The sequence below is a fragment of the Pteropus vampyrus genome, unplaced genomic scaffold, assembly GCF_000151845.1.
Source record: "Pteropus vampyrus isolate Shadow unplaced genomic scaffold, Pvam_2.0 Scaffold42, whole genome shotgun sequence".
Taxonomy (NCBI): Eukaryota; Metazoa; Chordata; class Mammalia; order Chiroptera; family Pteropodidae; genus Pteropus; species Pteropus vampyrus.
In genome coordinates, this window is record NW_011888823.1 from 5639023 (window position 1) to 5663097 (window position 24075).

The 24075-nt window shown below is 41.1% G+C and overlaps 1 protein-coding gene and 2 pseudogenes across 1 annotated transcript in view; 2 read left to right on the forward strand and 1 right to left on the reverse strand.

Moving 5' to 3' along the window:
- The first annotated feature begins 4177 nt into the window (after nt 1-4177).
- LOC111738745 lies at nt 4178-4302 on the forward strand (annotated as a pseudogene).
- Nucleotides 4303-15181: 10879 nt separating this feature from the next.
- Nucleotides 15182-24075, forward strand: part of MREG (melanoregulin) — a 56815-nt gene continuing 47921 nt past the window's right edge. The window contains exon 1 of the mRNA XM_011358643.2: nt 15182-15685. Coding sequence (XP_011356945.1) covers nt 15591-15685 — 95 coding nt within the window. The 5' untranslated portion in view covers nt 15182-15590. The remainder of the gene's footprint in view (nt 15686-24075) is intronic.
- LOC111738710 lies at nt 17181-17300 on the reverse strand (annotated as a pseudogene).

A 24075-nucleotide genomic window follows, 5' to 3' on the forward strand; every position in this document is an offset into this window, starting at 1 on the left:
AAGCAGCAGCCTGTCACTCTCCTCAAGGCACAAGGCCATATCTTGGCTCGGCGTTGTTCTCTGCGTAGATAGGTTGAGCATTTAGAGGCAGCTCCAACTATATCAGCTTTGGTAAAGTGGGAGTCTGCGCTGTTGGGCCCTTTTGTAGTTTTCCTCCATTCGTGTGCCATTTCTGCAATGGCAGATGACGAAGGCCAGAGAACAGCAACAATCTTGTCTGCATGGTGTTCTGTGCCTCTTCCACAATGATGCTTTCCTGGGGGGGTATTAATGTGTGAGACAAAAATAACACTTTTCGCCCACTTCCCAGTGTTTATCCACATGCCTCTGGCCCAGACCCCCTGGTTTCCAACCATTCAGTCCTTTCCTTTTCAGGTTCCTGGCCAAATAACCAGGCCGTGTCCCTCTGTTCAGAAATCTGTATTCCCACTTCCAGCTATTTTTTTCCAGCATGAATACAAGTTACACTGCCTACAGATAGCCTATTAGAAAGCTTTGCCCTCCCCACTGTCTTACAGGGCCACCCTTGAATGCAGCTGTGATGAAGTTCTGACAACTGTGAAGGAGAGAGGGGACGAAGAATCTCAGGCTGCAGCACAGGCCAAGAAAGGGTTGAGCAGGCTGATGGAGAGTCCCTGAGCCAGTCATCCCTTTGTGCAGCCCTACGGCTCAGGAATCAGCCTGAATTAACAGCCTGGCTGTGTTTGGTCCTTGGCTGGGAGCATCCCGAGGGCAAATGCACTGGAGGATCCAGAGCTGTCGGTCAATCAGCTATGTTCCTCATAGCAAAGATCTAAGTGGCGCGTTCTCAAGGCTGCCACATGCTGTATGTTGTACTTGTTTTGGCCCCATTTATTTTTAACACTATGTGGGGGCTTGGTTCAAAAAAGGGTCACCTATGATTAATCATGGAACACCAGCCTGTCTGGGCAGTACCTTCTTGGAATTCCAAGACCAGTCTGCAAAGCTTCAACTTGACCTTTAGTTTCTTCTCTTGGTGTTTCTTCTGCACGCCTTGTTTACAAGGTTTCACTTCACTGAAGTAGCTGCCTCTTGAAATAAGATCAACTAGCAAGAAGGTTCAAAACCTTATTCAAAAAAGGTGTGTTAGCTCAAAAGCTAGGGATTATCTAGCTCTTGTTTTAAGACAGTTATATAAAGGGATACTAACTTCCCAGTTATCTAAAGGAATATTTTGAATCTTCTCTTGTGGACAGTGCTATTTATGATTTGTATGGTGACCAAGGCGCTCTGTTAGTTAGTGTCAGCTTTCATCCACCATGTAGAGTGAGAGGCATATGTGTATTCTGCCTAGTGGGAATCTGCCTGTGGGCACCTGACAAATCCTGATGCATTCTTGGGGGTCTTCTCACTCCCCCCATCTTGCAAGCTGCCCCACCTGTTCCCATCTGTAGCCTCCAAACTTGCTTTCTTTGAAGTTGTCAATTTCCTAAAAGGAAACACCTTGAAAACCCCTTCTGATTGGGCCACTTCGCAGAGGGGACCAAAAACTTTTCTGCATCCTGTCCCCCTGCTTATTTTGCCCTTTCCTGTCCATTCCTGCAGATCTCTTGGTGGGCTCTTTCCATGAGTTATAGATTTTAGAGTCTGCTTTCTGGGTTCAAACCCCAGCTTCTACCACTTACTCACTTTTGTGACAGCATTGAGACAACTGAGGAATTTAAATATGGATTCGGTATGGGTAGATAACATTAAAGAATTACTGGTTATTTTGTTAGATGTGATAATGGCATGATGGTTATTTTTTAAAAAAAACTGTGCTTACCTATTAGGGAAGAAACGTTGGTATTTTGGATTTGCTTAAGATACTCCAGTTTAAGAAACAAAAGGAGGAGGAAAGCAAGTGAACCGAGATTGGAAGCACGGTGGCAGTTGTTTACGTAGGTAACAGATACATTATATGTTTTATGGTTAATTTTACTAGTCTTTCTATCTTTGGGTAAGTTTGGCAATTCCCCAAATAAAAAAATTGTAAAATAAAAATAGTTTCATTAATTACTTGGTTAGAGGGCAACCTGGGAGTTAGTTATTTATATACAAGGCTTATTTGGGAGAAACAGGAGTGAGTTTGCATCAGACATCCAGTGGTTTATGGGGGCACATCAGTGTGGCAGAGGGAGTGGGAGACCAGGTTTCAAATGGCATTTGCATTTAGTGGTACAAAACTGTTGCCTCTTGACTTGAATTCTGCCCTGCAGGCCCTGGGCATAACCCACGTGCTCCTGGCCAGCCTTCTACACCAAACTGGTTAGCATTACAGTTAGTTCCGGCCAGTAGGGAGACATATACAGATGGAAGAAATGGACAGTGGCTGAATTATTATGGTAGCATTGATGTACTTGAGTTCATAGATTTGATTGGGAAAATAATATCCAATTGGGAAACCTGAAAAAACTCAACAAATCAGTAAAGTAAAAACAATATTTCTCGTGTTTCTTTAACATTTTAAACCATTAAGCTTCCGTTTGCATCTGTCCAGACCGAGTCACAAATTTAGAGTTTGTAGTTCTAAGTATGACTCAACAGAATCACCTTTTTCAAATGCTAATAATTATCATAGACCTAAATAGCAAAGGTTTTTTTTTTTTTTTTAAAAGAATCATTTCTGTGGGTGATTCAGAATAGATGTAAATCAGAATTCCTTACCCTTCAGAAAGTAATTTTAACTTTCTGAAGTAAGAGCTGAATGCCAAAGCTTATTTTGTTAAATTTCTTTGGCTTCTTGTTTTCAGATGAACAAAGAAGAGAGCTGTAGTCTATTTTAATCTGCCTGGGGGAAGATACACCTGTGAAGCATTGAGTCTGCATTTGAGGTTAGTGGAATTGACCATGGAGGGGAAGAAGGAGGGACTGAGTAAACAATTCTCTTTGATATTGTTGGGATGGAGATTAGGGGAATTGGGGAGGGTGGATGCCTTTATCTGATTAACTAAAGAGATTTCAGCAAGATACAGAAGAAAACATTTTGGTGAACAAGCAGTGTTTGTCTCTGTGTCTATGGGTGTAGGAATGAGCTTGTAGTTGGCTTGTGAGTTCAAATTGGAGAGCATATTATATTGCCCGCAGAGTTAAACTCTAGAATCAATACATGATGGATAATAAAAAAAGCTAGTATTTATTAATTACTATATGCCAGATACTGTCAAGCACTTTCCATGCATGATCTCCTTTTAACTTTACAAAAACCATATGAGGTAGGTTTCATTAGTACCAGCATTTTACAATTGAGGAAACTGGCCCAAACAGGTCAACTTGTTCAAGATCTCAGTTAGCAAATGCCAGAAGTGGGATTTAGAGCGTATGACTAATGCAATATACTAAGAGAAACAGACTAGCACCAGAATATCAAGAGGTAATTAAAAAAATTTTTTTAACTATTCAAACGCACACTAAAACAAAGAGAATGGTAAAGAACACTTCCCATTACCCAGCTTTGATAATTCTCCATATTTTTCATTATTTGTTTATCTTCCCTATTTGATTTCTAAGGATTTTGAGCAATTTCCAAATATCCTTTCATTTCACAGCAAGAGTTAACTTTAATCTGATTGAAAATATTAATGTGAACAGGAAAAGATGTGCCTTTCAAAAACGGGAGAGTGATCTACCATGGAAGCATAAGGAAAGCCCATGTGGCCACCACAAGCAGTGCCCACCTCTCGCTGGGCATGAGGTACAAGCTCTATCCGTGGGCTACAAACATTTGGTTTGCTTGGTGTGTCTGTCCCGTTTTTGCAGAAGAATGCTTCCAACTCTCAGAGCTAAATTCATCAAACCATCTCCCTTTCCTCTGAATCCATGTCCAAAAAGAAATTTAAAATTTAGATTTTCTGTAGAGCTTTGCCTAAAGAGAAATGATGGACTGGGCTGGCTCATAGGAATTTTCAGCTAGTTTGAGAGTTTTGTGTATTTCCATTTCTGGTGTGTTTGTGAACATGGTTCAAATTTGAGAACTCTGGAGAGAGAGAACAAATTTGGGTTTCTAGACCTGTGCGCCCAAGTGCCAGCCTCGCTAGAGGTGGTGGGAGTGTTATTACACTTTCTGCCTAGTCTTAATCATTTTGTCTTTGTTGCCTGAACTCAGCAGCCTCAATCTATCTTTACTTCCCCTTTCATCAAGCTACCTTCATCCTTCAATTTTAAAAGTTCGTTATTTGTCTATAGCCATGCTACCCTGAATAAGCCCAATCCCGTCTGATCTCGGAAGCTAAGCAGGGTCAGGCCTGGTTAGTATTAGTACTTGGATGGGAGACCACCTAGGAAGACCAGGCGCTGTAGGTGTAAAAAATAAAAAATAAGGGATTGTAAGCTGACAAGGTCCTTGCAATCTGTGAGGTCAACCAAAGGTGGCCTCACCTGAAAAAAAAAAAAAAGTAAATTATTTATTAAAAATATAATGTGTTTTTGTTTGTACTAGTATTTTAACTGGCATTGCTATTTGTAAATGCTCCGATCACAGAATGGCATATAAGTGGTCTACATTTCGTTCTACATTTCGATGGGGAATATAATCACAAATACTTTCCTCTATCTCCTTCTCTCTCTCAGACCAGACAAATAGATAGATCCTTATTTTCTTTTTTTAATGTGGCAAAATATATATAACAAAACTTTGTCATTCCATCACATAATTTTTAATTGTTTGTTTTGCGTGTGCCTTTCCAAATAGATAATCATTTTAGAGATTATCACCTAGAATCTCTGAACAACATTTTTGTTTCAACTAACTTTTAAGTCTGTATGAATCACAACACCTTAAATTTATTTGAAAGGAATTTTTACTTCTAAACAGAAATTACCTCTCACATTTAAATGAGCTGCTCATAGTTGTACATAATTTGTGTCTATTCAGTGTCTACTACATGAATAGGATACTTAATTTTAAATACAGATAATTTTACTTGACTTGCCTCTTGAAATCTAAATATATTCTGAGGACATAGTAATGACATTCTGATAATTTCCAGTTACTCAAAAGTAAGGACTCCTACAGTGGAAAGTTAATCTTGATATATAAAACTGCTTCCAAGAAAAAAGTTCTTTTTTACTCATTTTTAAAAACGAAAATGAAAGTGACATAAAATGAACCATTTTAAATGAACTATTTAATGGCATTTGGTACGTTCATTATTATGCGACTACCACCTCTGTCCAGTTCCAAAATATTCCCAAAAGGAAGCTTTATATCCTTTAAGCAGTTGCTCCCCTCTCCGCTCTGCCCACTCCTGGCAAGAACCAGTTGATGTGCTGTCCCTGTGGATTTCCCTATTCTGGATATTTTATGTACATTGAATCATACAATATGTGACCTTTTGTGTCTTGCTTTTTTCACTGACCATAATGTTTTTGAGGTTCATCCACCTTGTAGCATGTCTTTTTAATCATTAATGTGAATGGGATTGCCTCCATTGGTAGACGGAATTCCCTGAATCTTATTTCTAGAATGTTCCCTCCAAGAGCAGAAGGCTTTAGTGATAATGTCTGGAGAACTTAATCTATTTTACTACAATTAAAAAAAAAAAAGAAAAAAATATAAGAATCTACCTATCTTACATTGATGTAATGTGATCAAAGAATTCCTGGCATTCCCAGAGGAAGGAAATTCTGAACTTGTGGGACAACACGCAGGGACGGATTTAGGGGTTGCCGGGCAGTGGACGCTGTGATGTGCCACACAGATCCTCCCTCAGGAAGGAAGGCGTTATTCGGCCAGCTTCTGGAAGTGCCGCCAGCAGCCAGCCCTCAGCTCTCAGCCTCCCTCCTGCACAACCTCAGCTAAAAAACAGCTGCCTCACCCAAAGCCATGTTCCCTGACCAGGTAACCCTCACCAACTCAGAACAGCTTCGAAGCTCATTCTTCTATCTCCAGAACTCCCACCATGGCCGGCTGAGGCCCAGTCCTGCTCCTTTTCCCCCTTTCTTCCTTTCTCTTCCCAGGTGTTGATTCGATGCGTGTTCCCTATTAAACTTTCTGTTAGCTAACTCCATCTCAGAGTCAGCTTCCCTGAGACCTAGTGTGTGAGACCAGATTTCTTGCATGGTTACATGGGGTGTCCAGTGGAGGAATGAAGGCCTGAACTTCCTCTAAGCTGAGAAGCTTTTGCTACTGGAGGCTGCTAAGGATATTAGAGGTCCTCTCTCCAAGTTTTTAATTTTTTTCCTCTTGAGGTCTTTAAAAGCAACGTCTTCTGGGTATCTGGCAGGGATGAGGGTGGGAGTGGGGTAAATTAAGGGTTTTGCCTTTACTTGTCTTACTTTTCTACAGAAATCATTCTCTTATTGCCAATATATGCATTTTCAAGGGTTCTTTTACCGTTTTAAAGACATTAATGGTGCCAGGAATCATGAAGGGGATATACTCAAATTTGGGCTCAAACTGTTATACCAATTCTTCATCTTTCCAATGTTTTTTTTCAATGGGCCTAGGACCATTATATTTAACACAATCTGGGCAAGGAATGGGTCTGCCTTGGACTGAGGAGTCCTCATGATTTGTCCAGGAGGGTTATGGACAAAAACAGGACACCGTGTCTCTTTACGGAGTGTAAAGGATAGGAAAAGTGTGAGAGATAAGGAGGGTGGCTCCGTGTCAAATCCCTCCCGGAATTGACAAGGCAGAGCTAATGGAGAGAAGATGACATGATGCTCAGCATGGGAAGAGAGAGTGAAGCTTATAGACTTCAGTTACCAGACTTTACAAAGTCACAGAAAAGGGCACTTCTGTCATATCCTTAAAGGGACCTCAACTTTGGCCAAGTAGAACATTAAGCATCTATTGGTTTGTTGAGAGTTTGACTCTTTCCTCATCTAAGTCCTGGTGTGTTGTGTTGTCCTGTCATGGAGGGGCTGACCGACACCTTCTTTAAGACATAGCTCACTACCAATGTTCCTCTGGCACCAGCCCCCTCCTTCCTGCTGCATGGCTGTGTTCCAGCTTCTCCCCACGCCCTGCTCCTCACACATCTCATACTTTGCCTCCATTACCTTGCAGAACCATGTAGCTCTCTTTTTCGCCCTCTCATAGCCCACTTATCTGAGATAATTTTTTCATAGACCAAGTGGCCCCTCGATGCATTTCACCAACGGCGGTTCTTTCTCTAGGGAACTGCACTCCCACCTTTTAATTTATGTCAGGCTGTTTCCAAGATAGACTTATTTAAGTAGATCAAAAGCAAAATTAATTAATAATAAAATTTAAAAACAAAAACTCTTCAATTTTATTCACTTCTTTAAGATTACTTCTTTTATATAAGTTGAGAAATATATGTAATGGCCTATGCACTTTTCCATAGTTTTCAGGTGAGTAAATCAAGTAGCAATGCTTAATAAGATCAAAAGAAATAGTAAAGCGATAATTAGTGACGTCTGGCACCTGCTTACCAAGAGAAGCTAGGGCTTACTGCTCCATTTAGCTGTGCCCTAACAGGTTAGGTATAGCCAAAAGCCAGTTAAAACCTTCCATCTGAATAGTGAGCTTGCCCTTTAAGATCAAAGTCTTCCCAGGCATCATAGCTGCAACCACTTTCCAACTGCTGAGAGAAAGAAAGCTTTCTAACCCATTTGCAATCCATTTCCACAGAAACCACAGTGCACTTACAATGGAAATCCATGAGGTGGCAGCATAGAAGATGACAAGAGGATTTATATACTACAACCTTGGGGAGCTTGTGTAGATCTTGGGTGGAAAAGTTGATGGGTTCTGGCTTGTTTATGTATCTCTGTGAGTTTTATGGAGAAAGAAGTAACATAAATGAATGGGAAACTAAAAACACACTGGCATAAATTTGGTTATTCATTAAAATTCAGATTGGTAGGATCTGGGCATAAAGTTCAGGTAAACTTTTGGGGGCCTTTCATAGCAAATATGAACAGTGCTCACATATTCTTCAATATCATTATTTCTGATGCATTTCTTCTATTTTGAACTTCATGTCGCCTTGCATAAAATGGGCTTAATAATGTTCATTAAATAGTTTAAGTGGATTAGAAACCAGCGTGGCATAATTTTAGTTAGGCATAATATGGAGAGATTTTGGAGAGTGTAAAATACTGGGGATTGTAGGGGAGTGATCTTACAGATGTGGGAAAAAGTCATATATTAGATCACATCTGTGGGGCTAAGAATTGAGACTTTTTGGTCATCTGAAAAGTGCTCGTTAAAGCAGGATAGTTAGCTACGACAGTAGAGTTAGCTGTGAAAGTATAGTTAGATATGCCAGGCTAGTTAGCTACGGGAGTATAGTTAGATATGCCAGGCTAGTTGAACATGGTAAAGTCAGGGGTGAGGTAAAGAAGGGCATGCTATAGGAATAAAAAAGAAGGGTGCCTTGAGGCACAGAGAAGTATAGAACATTTTGGTTTTGTAATTTTCCAATGTTTGCTCTGGGTAGTACTCTGAGGATGAATACTGCTTATTTTTCAACTTTGTACTCCACGAGAGATTGAGCAGTATCAGGCTTATAAAGTCGACACTCAACAAATCTTTGTTGAACTGAATAATTTTAGGTGGTCACAACTGCTACATAAGGCAATGAATGAGGTAGAATCTGACCGAAGGATGCAGATATTGCTGAACTCATTTATGAACTATCTGAAATTTTTAGGGGATGCAGGGAGATTTTGAAGTGCTTCTTGCAGAAAGCTCCTGTCGTCTGAGTTGCTGGGTGTTGGACCTGACAGAACCATGGGCTGGCTCTTCTCTGTGGAGTGCTTTCTGTCCACTCCAGTTGGCAGAAACTCCTTGGACACACATAACCAAGTCTGAACCTCCAGTTGGCAGAAGCTCCTTGGACAAACATAACCACATCTGAACCAGTGCATCAGCAGCTGCCATTACTGAGTGTAGCGGACATGTATTGTTTTTGTCTTGCCAGCAACCATTCCTTTTTTTGTGGTTCCAGACAATTTTTTCTCAGGAAACTCTCTCCCTCTTACTCCAACTGGCTTACTTTTCCTGTCCCCACATTCCTCTTCACTTAAGCACTGCAAGGGTGCGCTTAAGACTCAGTAGGTGTATTCCCTCCCTCTGAAATAGCAATTGGTTCCATTTCAGGCCAAGGAAAGCCAGGCCCCGGCCTGTTGATCAAGACTGACTGGGTGGAGTGGTTCTCTTTCTGATGATAATCTCAGCAGAAAAGATGGTGCAATCCAGGGCTACTAGGGACCTGAAGAGTGTTACCAACTCAGAGCCCAGAGAGGAAAAGAGAGTACTGTAGTCCTTTTGGGCTGCTGTCAGAGAAATACCATAGACTGGTGGCTTAAAAACAACAAAACTTTATTTCTCAGAGTTCTGAAAGCTGGGAAGTCCAAGATCAAATCACTGGCATATTCAATGTCTGGTGAGAACCTGCTTTCTGGTTCATAGACAGCCATCTTCTTATTGTGTCTTCACATGGTGGAAGGGATGAGGGAGCTCTCTGAGGTCTCTTCTATAAGGGCACTAATCTCATTCGGGAGGGCTCCATCCTCACGACATAGTCGACTCCCAAAGTCCTCACCTTCAAATTCCATCACATTGGGGATTAGGTTTCAACATATGAATTTGAGGAATAAATAAACATTCCATCTATATCAGAGACTAACTCTTATTTTTCTTCTGAGTGCCTAGAGCCAATTATGTCTACAGCTAGCATAACTTCTGACTTTTCCAGTAACTTGAGCCAGTAAATTTCTTTTTTATATTTAAACCAGTTTGAGTGATGCTTTTTGTCATTTACAATTGGTTGCTGATTAATACCTGGAGGAAAAGGGTCACAAAAATCTAGACACGAAGGTATTATATAGAGTTGACACAACAAGGTTAGATTCTCTTCATGGTGGGACTATAAGAATCAAGTTTTCTTGAAGAATCTCTTAATATGTTCTATACCTCTTCTAGCTTACCTCATGTTTTTGTTCTCTCCAATAGCATCCTTTTTAAAGGTTAGACTTATTCCTAAATATGAAGTTGTTTAGCAAAGACTTGCTACCAAATTTTGAAGTAAGCAAAGATATTTGTCTATGTAAACAGAAGAACGAGCAAAGACTGATTATTAAGGTTTTCTCAGAGTATATATTTGGGGGAATAGAAGGAAGTAAAACTGACCAGAAGACTGCACCAAATAAAAATAGTTTGAAAATTTAGAAAGTATTTTGCATTATGGGAAACCACAGAGTGATATGACTAAAAGATTCTCAGATGGCAGATATTTTATTTCTCTTCAGGGAGGAGAAACCAAACAGAGAAATAGAAATAAAAGATATTACCTGACTAAATCAAGTAAATCAAACTTTGGATTGTTGTGCCTAGCCTAAAAAAGAACTAATTTTTCATAATTCTTTCTCTCTCTCTCATCACAATTATCGTTTTCTTGCCTCTTAACGTTCCTAAGTGGAACTGTATGGCTTTAGTTTGGAAAGCAACAAAAAAAAAGAGGAAAAAAAGTATTGATTAACGAGTTATGGAGTAACTCACAGAATGATGGGAAAACTAAACAGCTAGAACAACTAGATTTCGGGAAAAACAGGAACAGGAAAGCTCCAGGCATCTAAATAGCAAACTGCTGTTGGATCTCCTCCTCAAGATGCTGTCTTGAAAATAATTCATGTCTCAACTCCACACATTTTCCATCTTTGAGTCCTTGCTGTTAAAACGCAAATTTCACAAAGGGGGCCTGATTGGCCCTTTGTAGCCATGTGCCCATCTTTCATGGGAGGTTAGAGGTTGAGGAATGAGAGGAGTACATTTATTGTCATGCCCAAGCCATGGGACTGGAGGGTGGGTGTTTCTCAAAGAAAAACAAAGTATTGTCACCCAAAGGAGAGGTGGGACATACTGTAGAGGCAGAAATAAGAGACCCAATAGGTACACTTTTACCTTGGTGACATCCAGTCATTCCACTCCCCAATATGACTTCTCCAGAGATAGAAGGCATGCTGGCTGTTCATCCTGGGTCCTTGGGGTGAGTGATGATGCTGAGGGTTACTGGCTTGTTTCAGAAGATATCTATTTTCTTTAAGGAAAAGAGTGCTCTTTAGATTTTCTCTACTGGTTTGGGCAGCTCAGAAATAGACTTGAGAAATTAAACATAAGTTTTCATGCAAACTCAGGGTTCACAAAACGGTTCTTTTTTTGGCTTTCACACATTTAATTCGACACATTTGTTAAGTGCCTACTACATGCCTGCACTGTTCTAGATGTTGTGACACAGCATATCCTTCTATTCACCATAGTGTCTCCAACACCTTGTTCAATAAATATCTATTGAATGAATAACTGAATGACACTAGCTTGTGCTACGTTGCCGCAAGCATAGCTTTTCTGTGGAATGCACTAATGATATGATGTTGCAACTTAAGTATTTTGATTTTCCATTTCTTCCTACCCCACATATGCCTTTTCCTCCAGCTCACAGAAGTCATCAGTAAATTCTTAAAGAAGGAGGACTTCAAACTACACTAGTTATTTTCAAAGCAGACTCTAGAGTTTTCCCTGCCATGGAAAAATCTGAAAATATAGACCAGCAGTTCTGGCTTGAAAACAAGCAGCTGATGGGTCTGTGAGTCACCAGTCACCCCAGAGGATGGTCTACTTCCTCAACATCAGGTGCTTAGGGGTATTTGGTAAATGTCAGCTGTTGTCGCCTGTGGTAGGTGCGTTGGCATAGACGCAGGCAGTAGGAACAATCTAGCATCATTCTAAAAAAAGGAAAGCTCACTGCTCTCCTGCAGTGATGTTTGAAACAGGAAATGGGGCTGCCAAAATGTGGATGCAGCTGTCTGGAAGCTGACCTGCAAGGTTTAGTGGCGTCGTCATGCCAATCAAAGGTCCAATTTACTAAAACACAGGGAACTCTTGAAGGTATCCAATTTCTGGGAAGATGAGCACTACGGAAACACATTTAATTATCCTTAGACAACTAAGAAATAGACTATTCACACTGATTTGAAAAAATGAGGTGGTATTATGTGTACTAATAAGAATAGGTCTCTAAGCCATTTTAACTGTATTAAGTGAAAAAAGCTAGCAGAGAGATTAATGGGTACCTTTTATATTGATTAAAACTCACTACAAAAAAAAAATCACACACACAGTGATACTATACATACATCAAAGGGACACCTATGTGTATGTGTGTCCAGAAAATAGTTTGTACTGATAATAATAGTTACTCTGGGGAGGGCTGGAAGGAGACAGGACTGTGGACTGTGGATTGTGGTCAGAGGGAACTTTAACAGCAATATTCCTATTTTTTAGAGGAATGTTTCATTTATAAACTTTAAAACTTAAAATTAATTTTAAATCAAAAGTATGAATAATTGTTAGAGCAGGCAACCACTACACATGATCCCTAGGAAGGCGGAGCATAACATCCCAGTCAAGTTTGTTAAATAGACGTGGTTCTAGGGCTTTCTAGAAATATCCCATATGAAACAGACCACTTAAAAGATACCCACACATTACTGAGGCACATATGTGGAAAGAAATATTGTCATACGCAAGCCAAGTAGTATTGGAACTGGCGTTTGCCTGACAGGCCTCTATTATTTGGATTTAATCAATAGTGCTGAATTCTGGTATTTTTATAGTGCTTTATGGTTTTCAAACAATCTCATTTGAGTCTCACAGCTTTGTCTAGTAGTTAAGGCCAGACTCATCATCTCCCTTCTGCAGGTTAGAAAATCGAGGTTCAGAAAAATTAAGTGACTTGTCTAAGATTAAAATTAGTACCTCTATTTTCTAGGAGCTGAATGCCTTCTCTGATTTCTCTATACTCAACAAATCTAACTTCAATAGTTCATAGTAGCTGTCAGACCCTAAATTTCATCTTCATGCTGGCTGAGTTCACATTTTGGCAGCTGCTTCTATCTACTTTCTACCTAAACCCAGGTGGATTGACTCAAATCTAAAATCCAATTTCAGAACACAGTGCATTCTACCAAGTGGATTTTCCAGCTTGTAGGGGAGCTTGTTGTCAAGAGCAACACTCAGCCTGTATCTTGGCACAGTTACAAGTGATAAATGACATGGTGCTGGGCTTGATACCAGCCCTGTGCAGCCTCGTGACACCTAGTACTCTGTCATATGGTGTTAACGTTTCATGATGGGTCCATATTTCCCCAACTAAGTCAGAGTCCTTAGGGACCTTCTCTTATTCTTCCTTTTCCCTCAACAGCTAGTCTCTCAAAAAACATGCACTTGATAAGTTCCTTCAGCCTGTTAATGTAGCCAGCACAGGACAAACCTACGTGTAGTGACACAGTTTAAAATTAATACACCACCCATGAGAATTGACACTTCTGAAAATAAACTCTTGCTCTTCCTCTTCACTCTTGCAAACTGGCTCCTCCCACACTCTTCTCTATTTCAGGCAATTGCAATTTAACCTTCACAGTTTGTAAACCCAAAAGTTTGCAATCACTCCTTTCTTTTTTTACACCCTATTTCCAACCCTTTAGCAAATCTTATTGGCTCTACCTTCAAATTCCATCTAGAGTCCCACCATTTCTTACCTCCTCTACTGCCACTTCCCTGGTCCAAACCACTGTTATTTGTCACCCAGGATCATTACAATGGCCTTTAGTTGCATTTTCCTAAAACAGCTCTTGGCACCAAAATTCTTCTCAACGTAGCCGCCAATGGATCCTATTGCTACCTAGGTAGGCCACAGTACTCTCGTTACTCAAAACCTCCCAAGTTTTGCTCAGCTCATATGGAGCAAAATCCAAAGTCCCTACAAAGTCTGACAAGGTCCCACATTCCATCATCTCCTATTACTCTTCCTCTGGCCCACAGGTCTCCGAGACCCCCGGAATCCATGCTGCTTCTCGGGCACTCCACAGTTTATTCTCTCCTCTGGGGTTTTGCACATGGTCTTCGCTCTGTCCGAAATGCTCTTTCCTCTGACATCAGGGCTAGAATGCTTATCTCCTTCAGGTCTTTGCTTAAATGTCACCATATCAGGGGCCTTCCCTGACCACCCCATTTAAAATTGCAGGCACTCCCCCTATTCCCAGTGTTTGTGTGTGTGTGTGTGTGTGTGCGCACACACACGCACGCGCACACACACACACACACACACACACACACACTCTTCCCAGGCACTTCTTATCCCCTTGGCTGACTTATTGTGTTAGGTGATATCTACCTTCTAACATACTGAATAATGTGCTGTTTTTATTTGTCTAACTTCCCTACTAGAATGTTTGCTTCAAGAGAGTAGGAGCAAACAGTGCTTCTTTTGCCCACTGCTCTATCTCCAGTACCTAGAACATTCCTGACACATAACAGATGCTCAATAAGTATTTGTTGAATAATTCAGATTGGCAAAGATAAAAATTAGATGGTACCTTGCATTGGTGGGAGTATAGGAAAATAGATACTTTCATATGTTGCTGGTCAGACTCTAAACCGGACTTACCTCTTTGGAGGGCAATTTGGCAAGAGCCATCAAAATTTAAAAAGGCATCTTATCCAGCAATTCAACTGCCAGACATTTACTCAATAGATACACGTCTAAAAACATCGTTCAAGGATGTTCATTGCAGCATTACTTTAATAACGAAAGGATAGAATTCACTTAAAGGTACATCAATAGGGGCCTGGCTAAATAACATATGGGCATCCATATGACTTCATAATATGCAACTGTTAAAATGATAGAGGAAGATATATATGTGCTGCTATGGAATAGTCTCGAAGATGTACTGAGTGAAACAAGCCCGGGGCAGAAATGTGCGTGGTACACTACTGCTTGGGTAAAAAAGGAGGGGGATTTGTGTTCATGTACTTACAAGTCTGTACAAACATAAACAACTACATATATACATAAACATATAAATACATACATAAATAGCTCTGGAATATCTCAAGAAGCTGATAGTGGTTGCCTTTCTTGAGGAAGTTATTCAAGGACAGGGAGGCCTGAAAACAATTTTAAAAAATCATTGTGAATATAGTACTGAAAAAAACCCACCTCTATAATGGGTCAATCCATATACTCTTTTGCTAATTTTTAGTCTGCGTAGAGCTGACTTGTTAAAAATGCCCTAAACTCTCCTTTGAACGCGTGGGGGCGGGAGGAGGACGTTTAATATCCTCGGGGAGTGAAGCCAATAAAACGTATGAATAGATTCAGCCCGATCTCGTGCTCCGTGACCCGAGGGCTTTCCCCCTCCTCCCCGCAGCTCCGGTGGCGCGTCGGTGCCCTTGGATTTTGCCGTCTGGCTGGAGTCCCTGCTTCCTCCTGAGAGGGCAGCAGCGGAGCGTCTGCGGGACGCATGCGCCCCGATTTGCGCCGGGGGAATTAAAAGAAAGAGAGAGAGAAAAAAAAGCCCCAACGTAACACACGCCCCAAACAAAACCCAAGGGGAAGAAAGCGCGCGGCCCTGCAGACGCTGGGCGGTGGAGGCGTCTCCTGCTTCGCCCGCGACATTGGCCGCGGCGTGATGCGCACGGACCGGCCCGCGACGCCCGGGCCGCCACTGTCCCCGCACCTGGACGCCGGCCCGGTGGCCGCGCCCCAGCTGCGTGCTCTCGCAGCCGCGACTTTCTCGGAGTCTCCCGGCGCCGGCGGGGCAGCTCGCTCTCCATGGGGCTGAGGGACTGGCTGAGGACCATGTGCTGCTGCTGCCCCTGCAAGTGCCTGGAGGAGCCCAACGTGCTCGAGAAGGAGCCCCTGGTCAGGTGGGTGCGCGCCCTGGCCGGGATTTAGGGTTACCTGGCCGCAGCCCGCTGTCGCGGAGTGGGGATATCTGCGTGCCCGTCCGAGTTGGCGAGGCGGACTTGCTTAAGGGACACACCGAGACATAAACTAAGTCCCTTGGTCCCTTACAGGATAGCCTGTTTCTTGGGCTTATCCCTTGGGTAAGATTTTTGCCCGAAAGCACAAATCCTCGGAGGCACCTGAGACCCAGGTAGATGCCTGTGGAAAGTGTCAAGAATTCCGGGGCAGAGCAGTACGAAGAGAAGTTCTCCTAGGGGTCCGATTAAGTAGGATTGCGACTGACTATATATTTGATAGGTATATTTCAGTGCATTAGGCACTTGTGAGTTTCTGTTTAACTCAGCAAAAAAGTTGGATACTTTGTCATTCAATTTTATCATCAAATAAGACAATTTCAGTGACTGAGCACAAGGAAATATTTTTCACATTAAAAAATACGTTTGTTTTTTTTTTTTTTTCAAGGGGCAGCCTATTCACTAAGATGTGGTTTCATTACAGGTCAGGCTATGAAGTGAGAAAATTTAATGCACATTAGCAATGTGCTAAGTGGTTTTGTGAAGGGACCATAACAACACAGTTTTGTTCAGGACTGAGATTTTGAACAATTATATTTTAACTCTATTGAAATTAAGGTGTCTTGGGGGTAGCTATGCAAAAAAACCCAAACCCAAAACCAAAACCAAAAAAACAATATTTAAAATGAAGTAGGGAAACAGTATATTAGATGGAATTCCAGGTTTGAGTAAGCAAATATATTTAAGCCAGTATTTCTTTCTTATGATGTATGCAACTAATATGAGAAAGCTTTCACAACTTTTTTAAAACTTGATTTACCTTGTCCTATTCCATCAAGTCTAAAAACTCCCCTTGACTTTTGAGATCTTATATAACCCCTTCCTGCCTGTCCACTCTTATTTCCCAGTACATTAAACACTGTACATTCCTTAATTTAATCAGACAGGCATCTTTGCTACTCTAGGAACAATCTAACCAACCTTATTCTCTCAAACTTGCCTGAATTGTGACCTTTATCCTTCCTGGCCCCTCCTAAACGCTAGTCCTGAAGGTGCCCCACAAGCAGTCTTCTTTGATTACTTTGTCCTTATTCATCTCTCTCCCCTATGACTTAGGACTTAGAATTTGCCATCTGTCCCTCACGGTTTAGTGAGCACCAATGTGTGTAAACATATATGTCATGTTGTTTTATATATCTAAACAGTCATACACACAGTACACAATGTTTTTCTTTGCACTTGTGGTGGTGCCCCCACTTAGATTATTAGATTATTGTAGGCAGGGAGATACTAAATAATCTATCCCTAGTTTTTAAATTTTATTTCTTTATTTATCTTTTAAATTTTTATTTATTTATTTTTTAGACAAGGCAACCCTTGGTTGACCTCACAGATTGCAAGGACCTTGTCAGTTTACAATCCCTTATTTTTTAATTTTTTACACCTACAGCACCTGGTCTTCCTAGGTGGTCTCCCATCCAAGTACTAGCCGGGCCTGACCCTGCTTAAGCTTCTGAGATCAGATGGGATCGGGTTTGTTCAGGGTAGCATGGCTGTAGACTCTACCCCTAGTTTTAAATGTAGTGGGTGAAATCTAGAATTTCATACTCGGGTTGCACACTCAGTTTGTCATTGTCTGTAGTAACATGAAATGCAAACTTCAGCTAAGTCTCATCCTCAAAGCCTTGGGTCTTTCTAATTTTCTGTGCAGGATTGCTATTTGAGTTAATAGTTTTGGTTGTTTTTAACTCTCCAGCCTCTCCTGTCTTGGTTTATACTAGGAAGTTAGTGAATATTGCACATGATTTTAAGGAGACAGAGTCATTTAGGGCAGAATAGCATAGTGCTCATGAGTCAGATTGCCTGGGGTTAAGTCCTAGCTGGTTGACCTGGCACAAGTTATGAAATTTATTTGTGCCTTAATTTCCTCATCTGTAAAATGGGTATGATAATAGTATGTACCTCAAAGGGTTGCAGTGAGAAATAAAAGGAACTAATCAATGTAAAGTGCTTAATATAGTGTCTGACATAAAGTAAACATTCAATAAATTTTAGTTATTAATTGTTATTCTTCTGAGCATGTGAACATGAGTGGACTGGTGTTTTGTGGTTTAGTGTCATTCTGGCATCATTTCAGTATGGCAATATTTGGGAAGAGCAGCCTATTGGTGGATGTGTGGAGCAGTGATGTGTATGTGTATGGATACCTTCATGTTCTTTCCTACCCAAGCCATAGGCTAGTTTGAATCTTTTTGTTGTTGTTTATCTTTAATTTTTGTCAATTTGTGAATTTAGTGGTTTTAGTATATTAACAAAGGTGTGCAATTATCACCACTATCTAATTCAGAACATTTTTATCACTCCAACAAGGAACCATACCCATTAAGCAGTCACTTGCCGCCCTCCCTCCCCTGTCCCTCGTCCCCTCCCCAAGACAACCACTAAGCTATTTTCTCACTTTATAGATTTGCCTGTTCTGGACATTTTGTATAAATGGAATCATACAATATGTGGCCTTTTGTATCTGGCTTCTTTCACTTAGCATAATGTTTTCAAGTTTCATCATGTAGAGTGTATCAGCGCTTCATTTCTTTTTATATTTGAATAATATTTCATTGTCTGGATATATTATGTTTTATTTATCTGTTCATCAAGTGATGGACATTTGGGTGGTTTCCACTTTTTGAATCTGATAAATAATGCTGCTATAAACACTTGTGTACAAGTTTTTGTGTGGACATGTTTTTGATTCTTTGATTATACACCTAGAAGTGAAATTTCTGAATCATATAGTAATTCCACATTTAAATTTTTGAGGAACTGCCAGAATGTTTTCCAAAGTGGCTGGTTTGAAATCTTGATGTAGAGAAATCATGGGCAGATGGTCCTAATTTTTATTTTATTGAGAACTTCATCCTTTATGTCATAATATTTTTTCAATTAAAAAAAAGATTTTGTAAAGACACCTCCTATTCTTCTCCTCAACTAAATCCTTTGCTCTATTGTAAAACAATGGTTTTCAAGTTTTATTTTGCATCCCAAGGTAACAGTGCCTGGAAAAGTCGTGTTCAGGGGGTAGAGGGAAGACATTTTCATTTGTATGCATGATCATCTGTAGTCCTTTTCCAAAATGCCCTGGGGACTCTTGTTAGTTCAGGAAAACAACTCTTAGTCTCATCTTGTTTGCCAATCTGTTTTTGTTTTTGACCTTGCTCCTTTTGCTTTTTCTGGAACCTGGTACCTGAAGAGAAATGCCTGTCTCCTGTCTGGTTTGCATTTGTATTTCTCTCTGTCCCACTAGTTCTCTCCCCACAGCCCCCTTTTCTTTAGACATATGCTAAGGCCTCCCCTGACTGAAAATTCATCCTGATACTGCCATGGCCTTCAGTTACCATCCTTCACTTTACTTAGCGTCAGGTGTAAGCTATCTTTAAAAGCGGTCAACTGTGCCCCCCACCTCCTTCTTTACCACCCACTCACCACGAAATCTGGTTTTTGTCCCCTGTATGATTACATGAACATTGCTTAGAGAAAGAAATCTGATGTTCTTGTCTTGGTGTACATGGCTTACCTCCGTGCTGACCATCTGTGCCTTCTTTCAAATTTCCTCGTTCTCTGGCTTCTCTGATTTTGCAATCGCTAGTCTCTGATCTGTCTCATCATGCTGGTTTTCCACCCCGTATCTTTGCTCATTGTTAGCTAGGCATGTTTTCATTCTCTCTCCTTAACATTTTAGTCAGGTTTTAAGGGCCATTTCAGTTGCCACTTTTGTGATGAAGCCTTAGAAAGCCTCCCCAAGTGCCTATGGTGTCTCTTTTCTTTCTTTTTACCCCTCAGATTGTTTACTGCTTTCTGCCTGCTCTTATGGTTATAAGGTGGTTGCTGTAACCCCTGCCAATTGGAGGCTTAAATCTTGATTGGAGGGACTAAGTCTTGCTCACCTGAGTATCCCCTGTTTTATGCCCAGCACAGTGCTCAACATGGAGTAAGAAGCGAACACTTGTCTATTAATAAAAATTATAATAACAGCTGTTCACTTATTCTTTCAATATGCAAATTTTAAAAAATGTATTTAAAACAAAGTGTTATGAAGAATAATAAAGCGAAACCCGTATACCAAGAACCTACCTTAAGAAAACTTTAATGGAGTGGAAGCTCCTCCATGACTCCTCCATAACTGCATCCTCCTCCCATCTCCAAAGGTGACCTGTAAATTGAATCTGTGTGTAGCATTCTTAACTTTAAATAAATGGTGCATACCGCATGTAGGCTATCGCATAACTGGGATTTCTTTACACACATTCTGTCATTTAATCGTCACTATGACCTAATAAGATAGGTAATACATCTCCATTTTATAAATGAAGAACCTAGGGCTTTGAGAGTTTAAATAATTAATTCAGAGTCACAACCGATAAGTCGGAGAGCCAGAATTCGAACTCGTGTTTGTTAGTGTCCAGGCCTTGCCTTGTAGAATGTTCAGGAAACTACCCAATGGTTTCCAAAAGTGATTTATAATTATTTGTACAATAGAAACTGGTGGAGATCACTAGTCTTAGTTCCTGTCCATTTTGGCCCCTTTCTCCTTCCCTTCTTCCATGTCCTTCATTAGCATAATTCTTCTACCTAGATATGGAAGCAACCTGGCCCTGTAAACCAAGTCCGATGAGAGTTAGGAGACTGTGTCCTCGTCCCAGCTATTAACCAGCTATGAGATTTTGGAGAAGTCTCTTAGCTTTCCAGACCCTTATTTTCTTCTTCTGTAATATGAAGAGATGAGATTTCAATGTGCCATCTTGAAGGCCTGTTCCATTCTTGACACACGTGGCCCCCTTCCTGTGGGCTTGTGTCAGCTGAAATCCTGTTTGACCTGGAATACAGGGGCAGTGAGGCTGTCTGTGGTACTGGGAAGGAACCAGGAGGCCCAGGAGATGAGAATTACCACCATTTTGTCCAACGCTCTTGCTGCCTGGGATGCTTCACCATGGAATAGCTGAGTAGTCATTTCTAAGGCCAGGAAGCTTAAGATCAAGTTTGGTTCTGGAGAAAGGACACATGGCCCAACCTTGATTAACATTAGGCTTCAGCCCCAGAGGAGGCCAAAGGTTTTGTTCAATGTCACTGTTTCTCACTTTCACCTCAGTTTTAGGACTGAGTCATGTAAGATTGATCTTAGCAATCATCTATGTAAGGTTTGGGGTTCTGCATGCCATTTTCCCCTACTCCGGCTATATTTCTAAAGTAGAATAATAGTGATCAAAACAACAAAAAATGAATATGTAGTGAGGACAGGATGATAATGCGTATGGATTGTTTTGGAAAGGCAAGATCATTGATCATTTCTTTACACACATTCTGTCATTTAATCGTCACTAGTCTGTAGACTAGTGAGTGAATGACTTTTTCTTTCAAGATTTCATGTTACTAATTAAAAGAAACATTTAGGGAATGTAGTGTAACAAATCACCAAAAATTTGGTAGCTTAAAACAATAGCAGTTTATACTTTCATAGTTTTGGAAGCCAGAGTCTGAAATCAAGGTGTTGGCAGGGCCATGCTCTCTCCAAAGACTCTAGGGATAGTTATTCCTTGCTGATTCCAGCTTCTCGTGGCTCCTGGTGTCCCTTGGCTTGTGGAAACACGACTCCAATCTTTGCTTCTGTCTTCTTCCATGTGTGTCTCTTCCTCCTTGTCTCAAATATCCCTCTCTTTTCTCTTCAAAGGACGCCAGTCGTTGGACTTAGGGTCCGCCTTTAATTCAGGATGATATCATCTCAAGATCCTTAACTTAATTACATCAGCAAAGCCCCATTTCCAAACAAGGTCACTTTCACAGGAACCTGGGATTAGAGCTTGAATTTATCTTTTTAGGGGACGCTGTTCAGCCCCACTACAGGGTACTTTTTTTTTGAGAAAATGTCCAAATTCAAAGCATTGGTTTTTATTTCACTTTTAGAGCATGGCTTCTTCTATCAGTGATCAGAGCATGTTATTGCCATAAAAAAGTCCGCCCGAGCATGGGTTGTGGCCCAGGAGATTATATGATTCGGGAGGCACAGCTGCAGTCAGTCACCTTTAAGCAGAGAGATGCCTGGGTCATCTGGCACCACAGGGTCTACTGCCGTGCGACATTCAATACAGACATCAGGCCTGGAAGAGTCTAAAACGGAATGTGAAAGAAGCACAGTGTAAATGTCACACACCAAAGCATCTTTCACAATAGTTCCTTTGAACTCTTGCAGGGAAATATAATTCTCACTCTCTAATTTGGGCTGTTAATAACTGATAAGCACCACCACTGTCCAGTTGTTCAAAAGCAAAAGAAGAAAGGGGGCAGGTTAACAACCGTGGGTGAGATTTTATTTGTGGCGCTCTCTTAAGCCACCGTAGTGAACCATATAATGGGCTTTAAGTCCGTTTTTCTCCCTGCTCTTCCCATTGCCCACCTGCGTCCTCCATTCGTGATAACAGAGCTTCTGCGCGCATCTGTGGGCAGGCAACAGAGAACAGATGTCAGTGTTTTATTTTTCTCCAGTGCCTAGAGTTCCTATTAGGGAAAAATAAAATAAAACCTCGATTTGCTCTCAATGGTTGTTTCATGCCCCAAAAGAAGGAATTGATAGGAGCCTATGAGTGTGGACACCAGAGCTGAATTTCTCTGACCATAAAGAAATGGTTCAGTTTGAGTCCTGCTGCTTCCAGCATGCGGAAGGGGGTGAGAGGCTGAAGTTGTGACATACTCCTTCCTTGCCCCATCTCTCCTGAGCCTTTATGGGTTGTACTTAGTGCTTATGGTGTGCTGGGCACTGTCGTGAGCGCATCTTATCTATTAATGAAATCCTCACCATAACCATACAAGGCAGAATTCTTGTTATTCATAGTTGTTATATTCTATTAGTCACTGCAAATACTGGAATACTCCTGAATGGAAGAATACCGAATCATTGCTCCAAGGGGCAGAGTTAGAGTCCTGCCAGCTGATTCATCAGCTGATCGATGCATACCTTGTTCTATGTGTGTTTCTGCTTAAAGACACTTTAGTTAATTTATATTATCGATGAGTATATATCAAATATTACGTATATGTTAATATCTTAATATGTTAATATTCATTAGTATAAATGAATATTGTTGATTCATTAACATTGAACTTGGACCAACAGCACTGTAGCTCATGCCTGAATGAAGCTTATCTAACACATATTTTACTGCTTCAGCACTATGCTCGGGGCCATTCTAAACATCAGAATCAACAAAAAGCACAAAAGTGCAAAAAATGTGGCACTAAATAGACCACCCAAAGGACACTTGTTTATAGGATGAAAGCTGAGACAAGAAGGTAGAGCATCACCCTATTGGACCTCAGCCAGGAACTCGGGCCTCAAGTACTGCGACAATACCATGAGTATTAATTTCAAGATAACAGATAAATTTTAGCAAGTGGGCGAATTTGCTAAAATTTCAGAATCTGGGAGTAATGAGGGTAGACTGTAATTACATCTCTATCCCAGCATGACAGATGAAGAAACTGAGGCACAGGAGCTTCAATAGCTTGCTCAGAGGCACAGATGGCAGAGCTGGGATTCAAATCTGTTTATATTTCAGAGCCATGGAAAGAGCAGTGGCCTCCTAGTATGCAGAGAGGCCCGTGACTAGCTGCTTACGTGGTCTGTGTTAGAAATTGTTTGAAATAGGAGACTTGCCCTGAATTGTGACAGCCTGGGGTTGAGAAAAACTAGTCCCACTTTTCTGTATGATGGCTGGTGAAACCAGGTGTCAGTGGGAAAGAAGGGTGGTAGATTTGAGACATTTAAAAGAGAATCACCATGAAACCTAGAAGGGCAATAATCTTTTACCTGTAGAGTTTTTCATTTAACAGCATGGACTCATATGACCTCTGAGCAGATCAAATTGTCTTCTGCCCTAGGAAGGGGCTTTAAAAAATGTTGGCTAACGTGTTAGTGTCAGTGAGACAGTTCGGATCAGGGCCCAGATGGCCTGACTCTTTTCCCATTATATGCTGCTGGGTTCCCTGTGCTTACACAACTCACCCATGGCATCCCGCAGAACCTGCAGTTTACAAAGCTTGTAGCCTTGGGCCAGAAGGTGATTCACAGGAAGTGACTGCAGAGGCACAGAGGATTCCTGCTGCAGGAAGGAGCTCCTGGCTGCTCCAGGAATCCATTCCAAAGCTCGTACTTCAACCTTCTTGAAGGACAGAGGAGAAAGAAGAGGAGGGTCATGGGTGCTGTTCCCAGAACAGGGCCTCAGCTCCAATGAGTACGAGCTAAGTGCTTTACCAAGATGTCAGCCTCTCAAAATTCATGTAAGGATGAC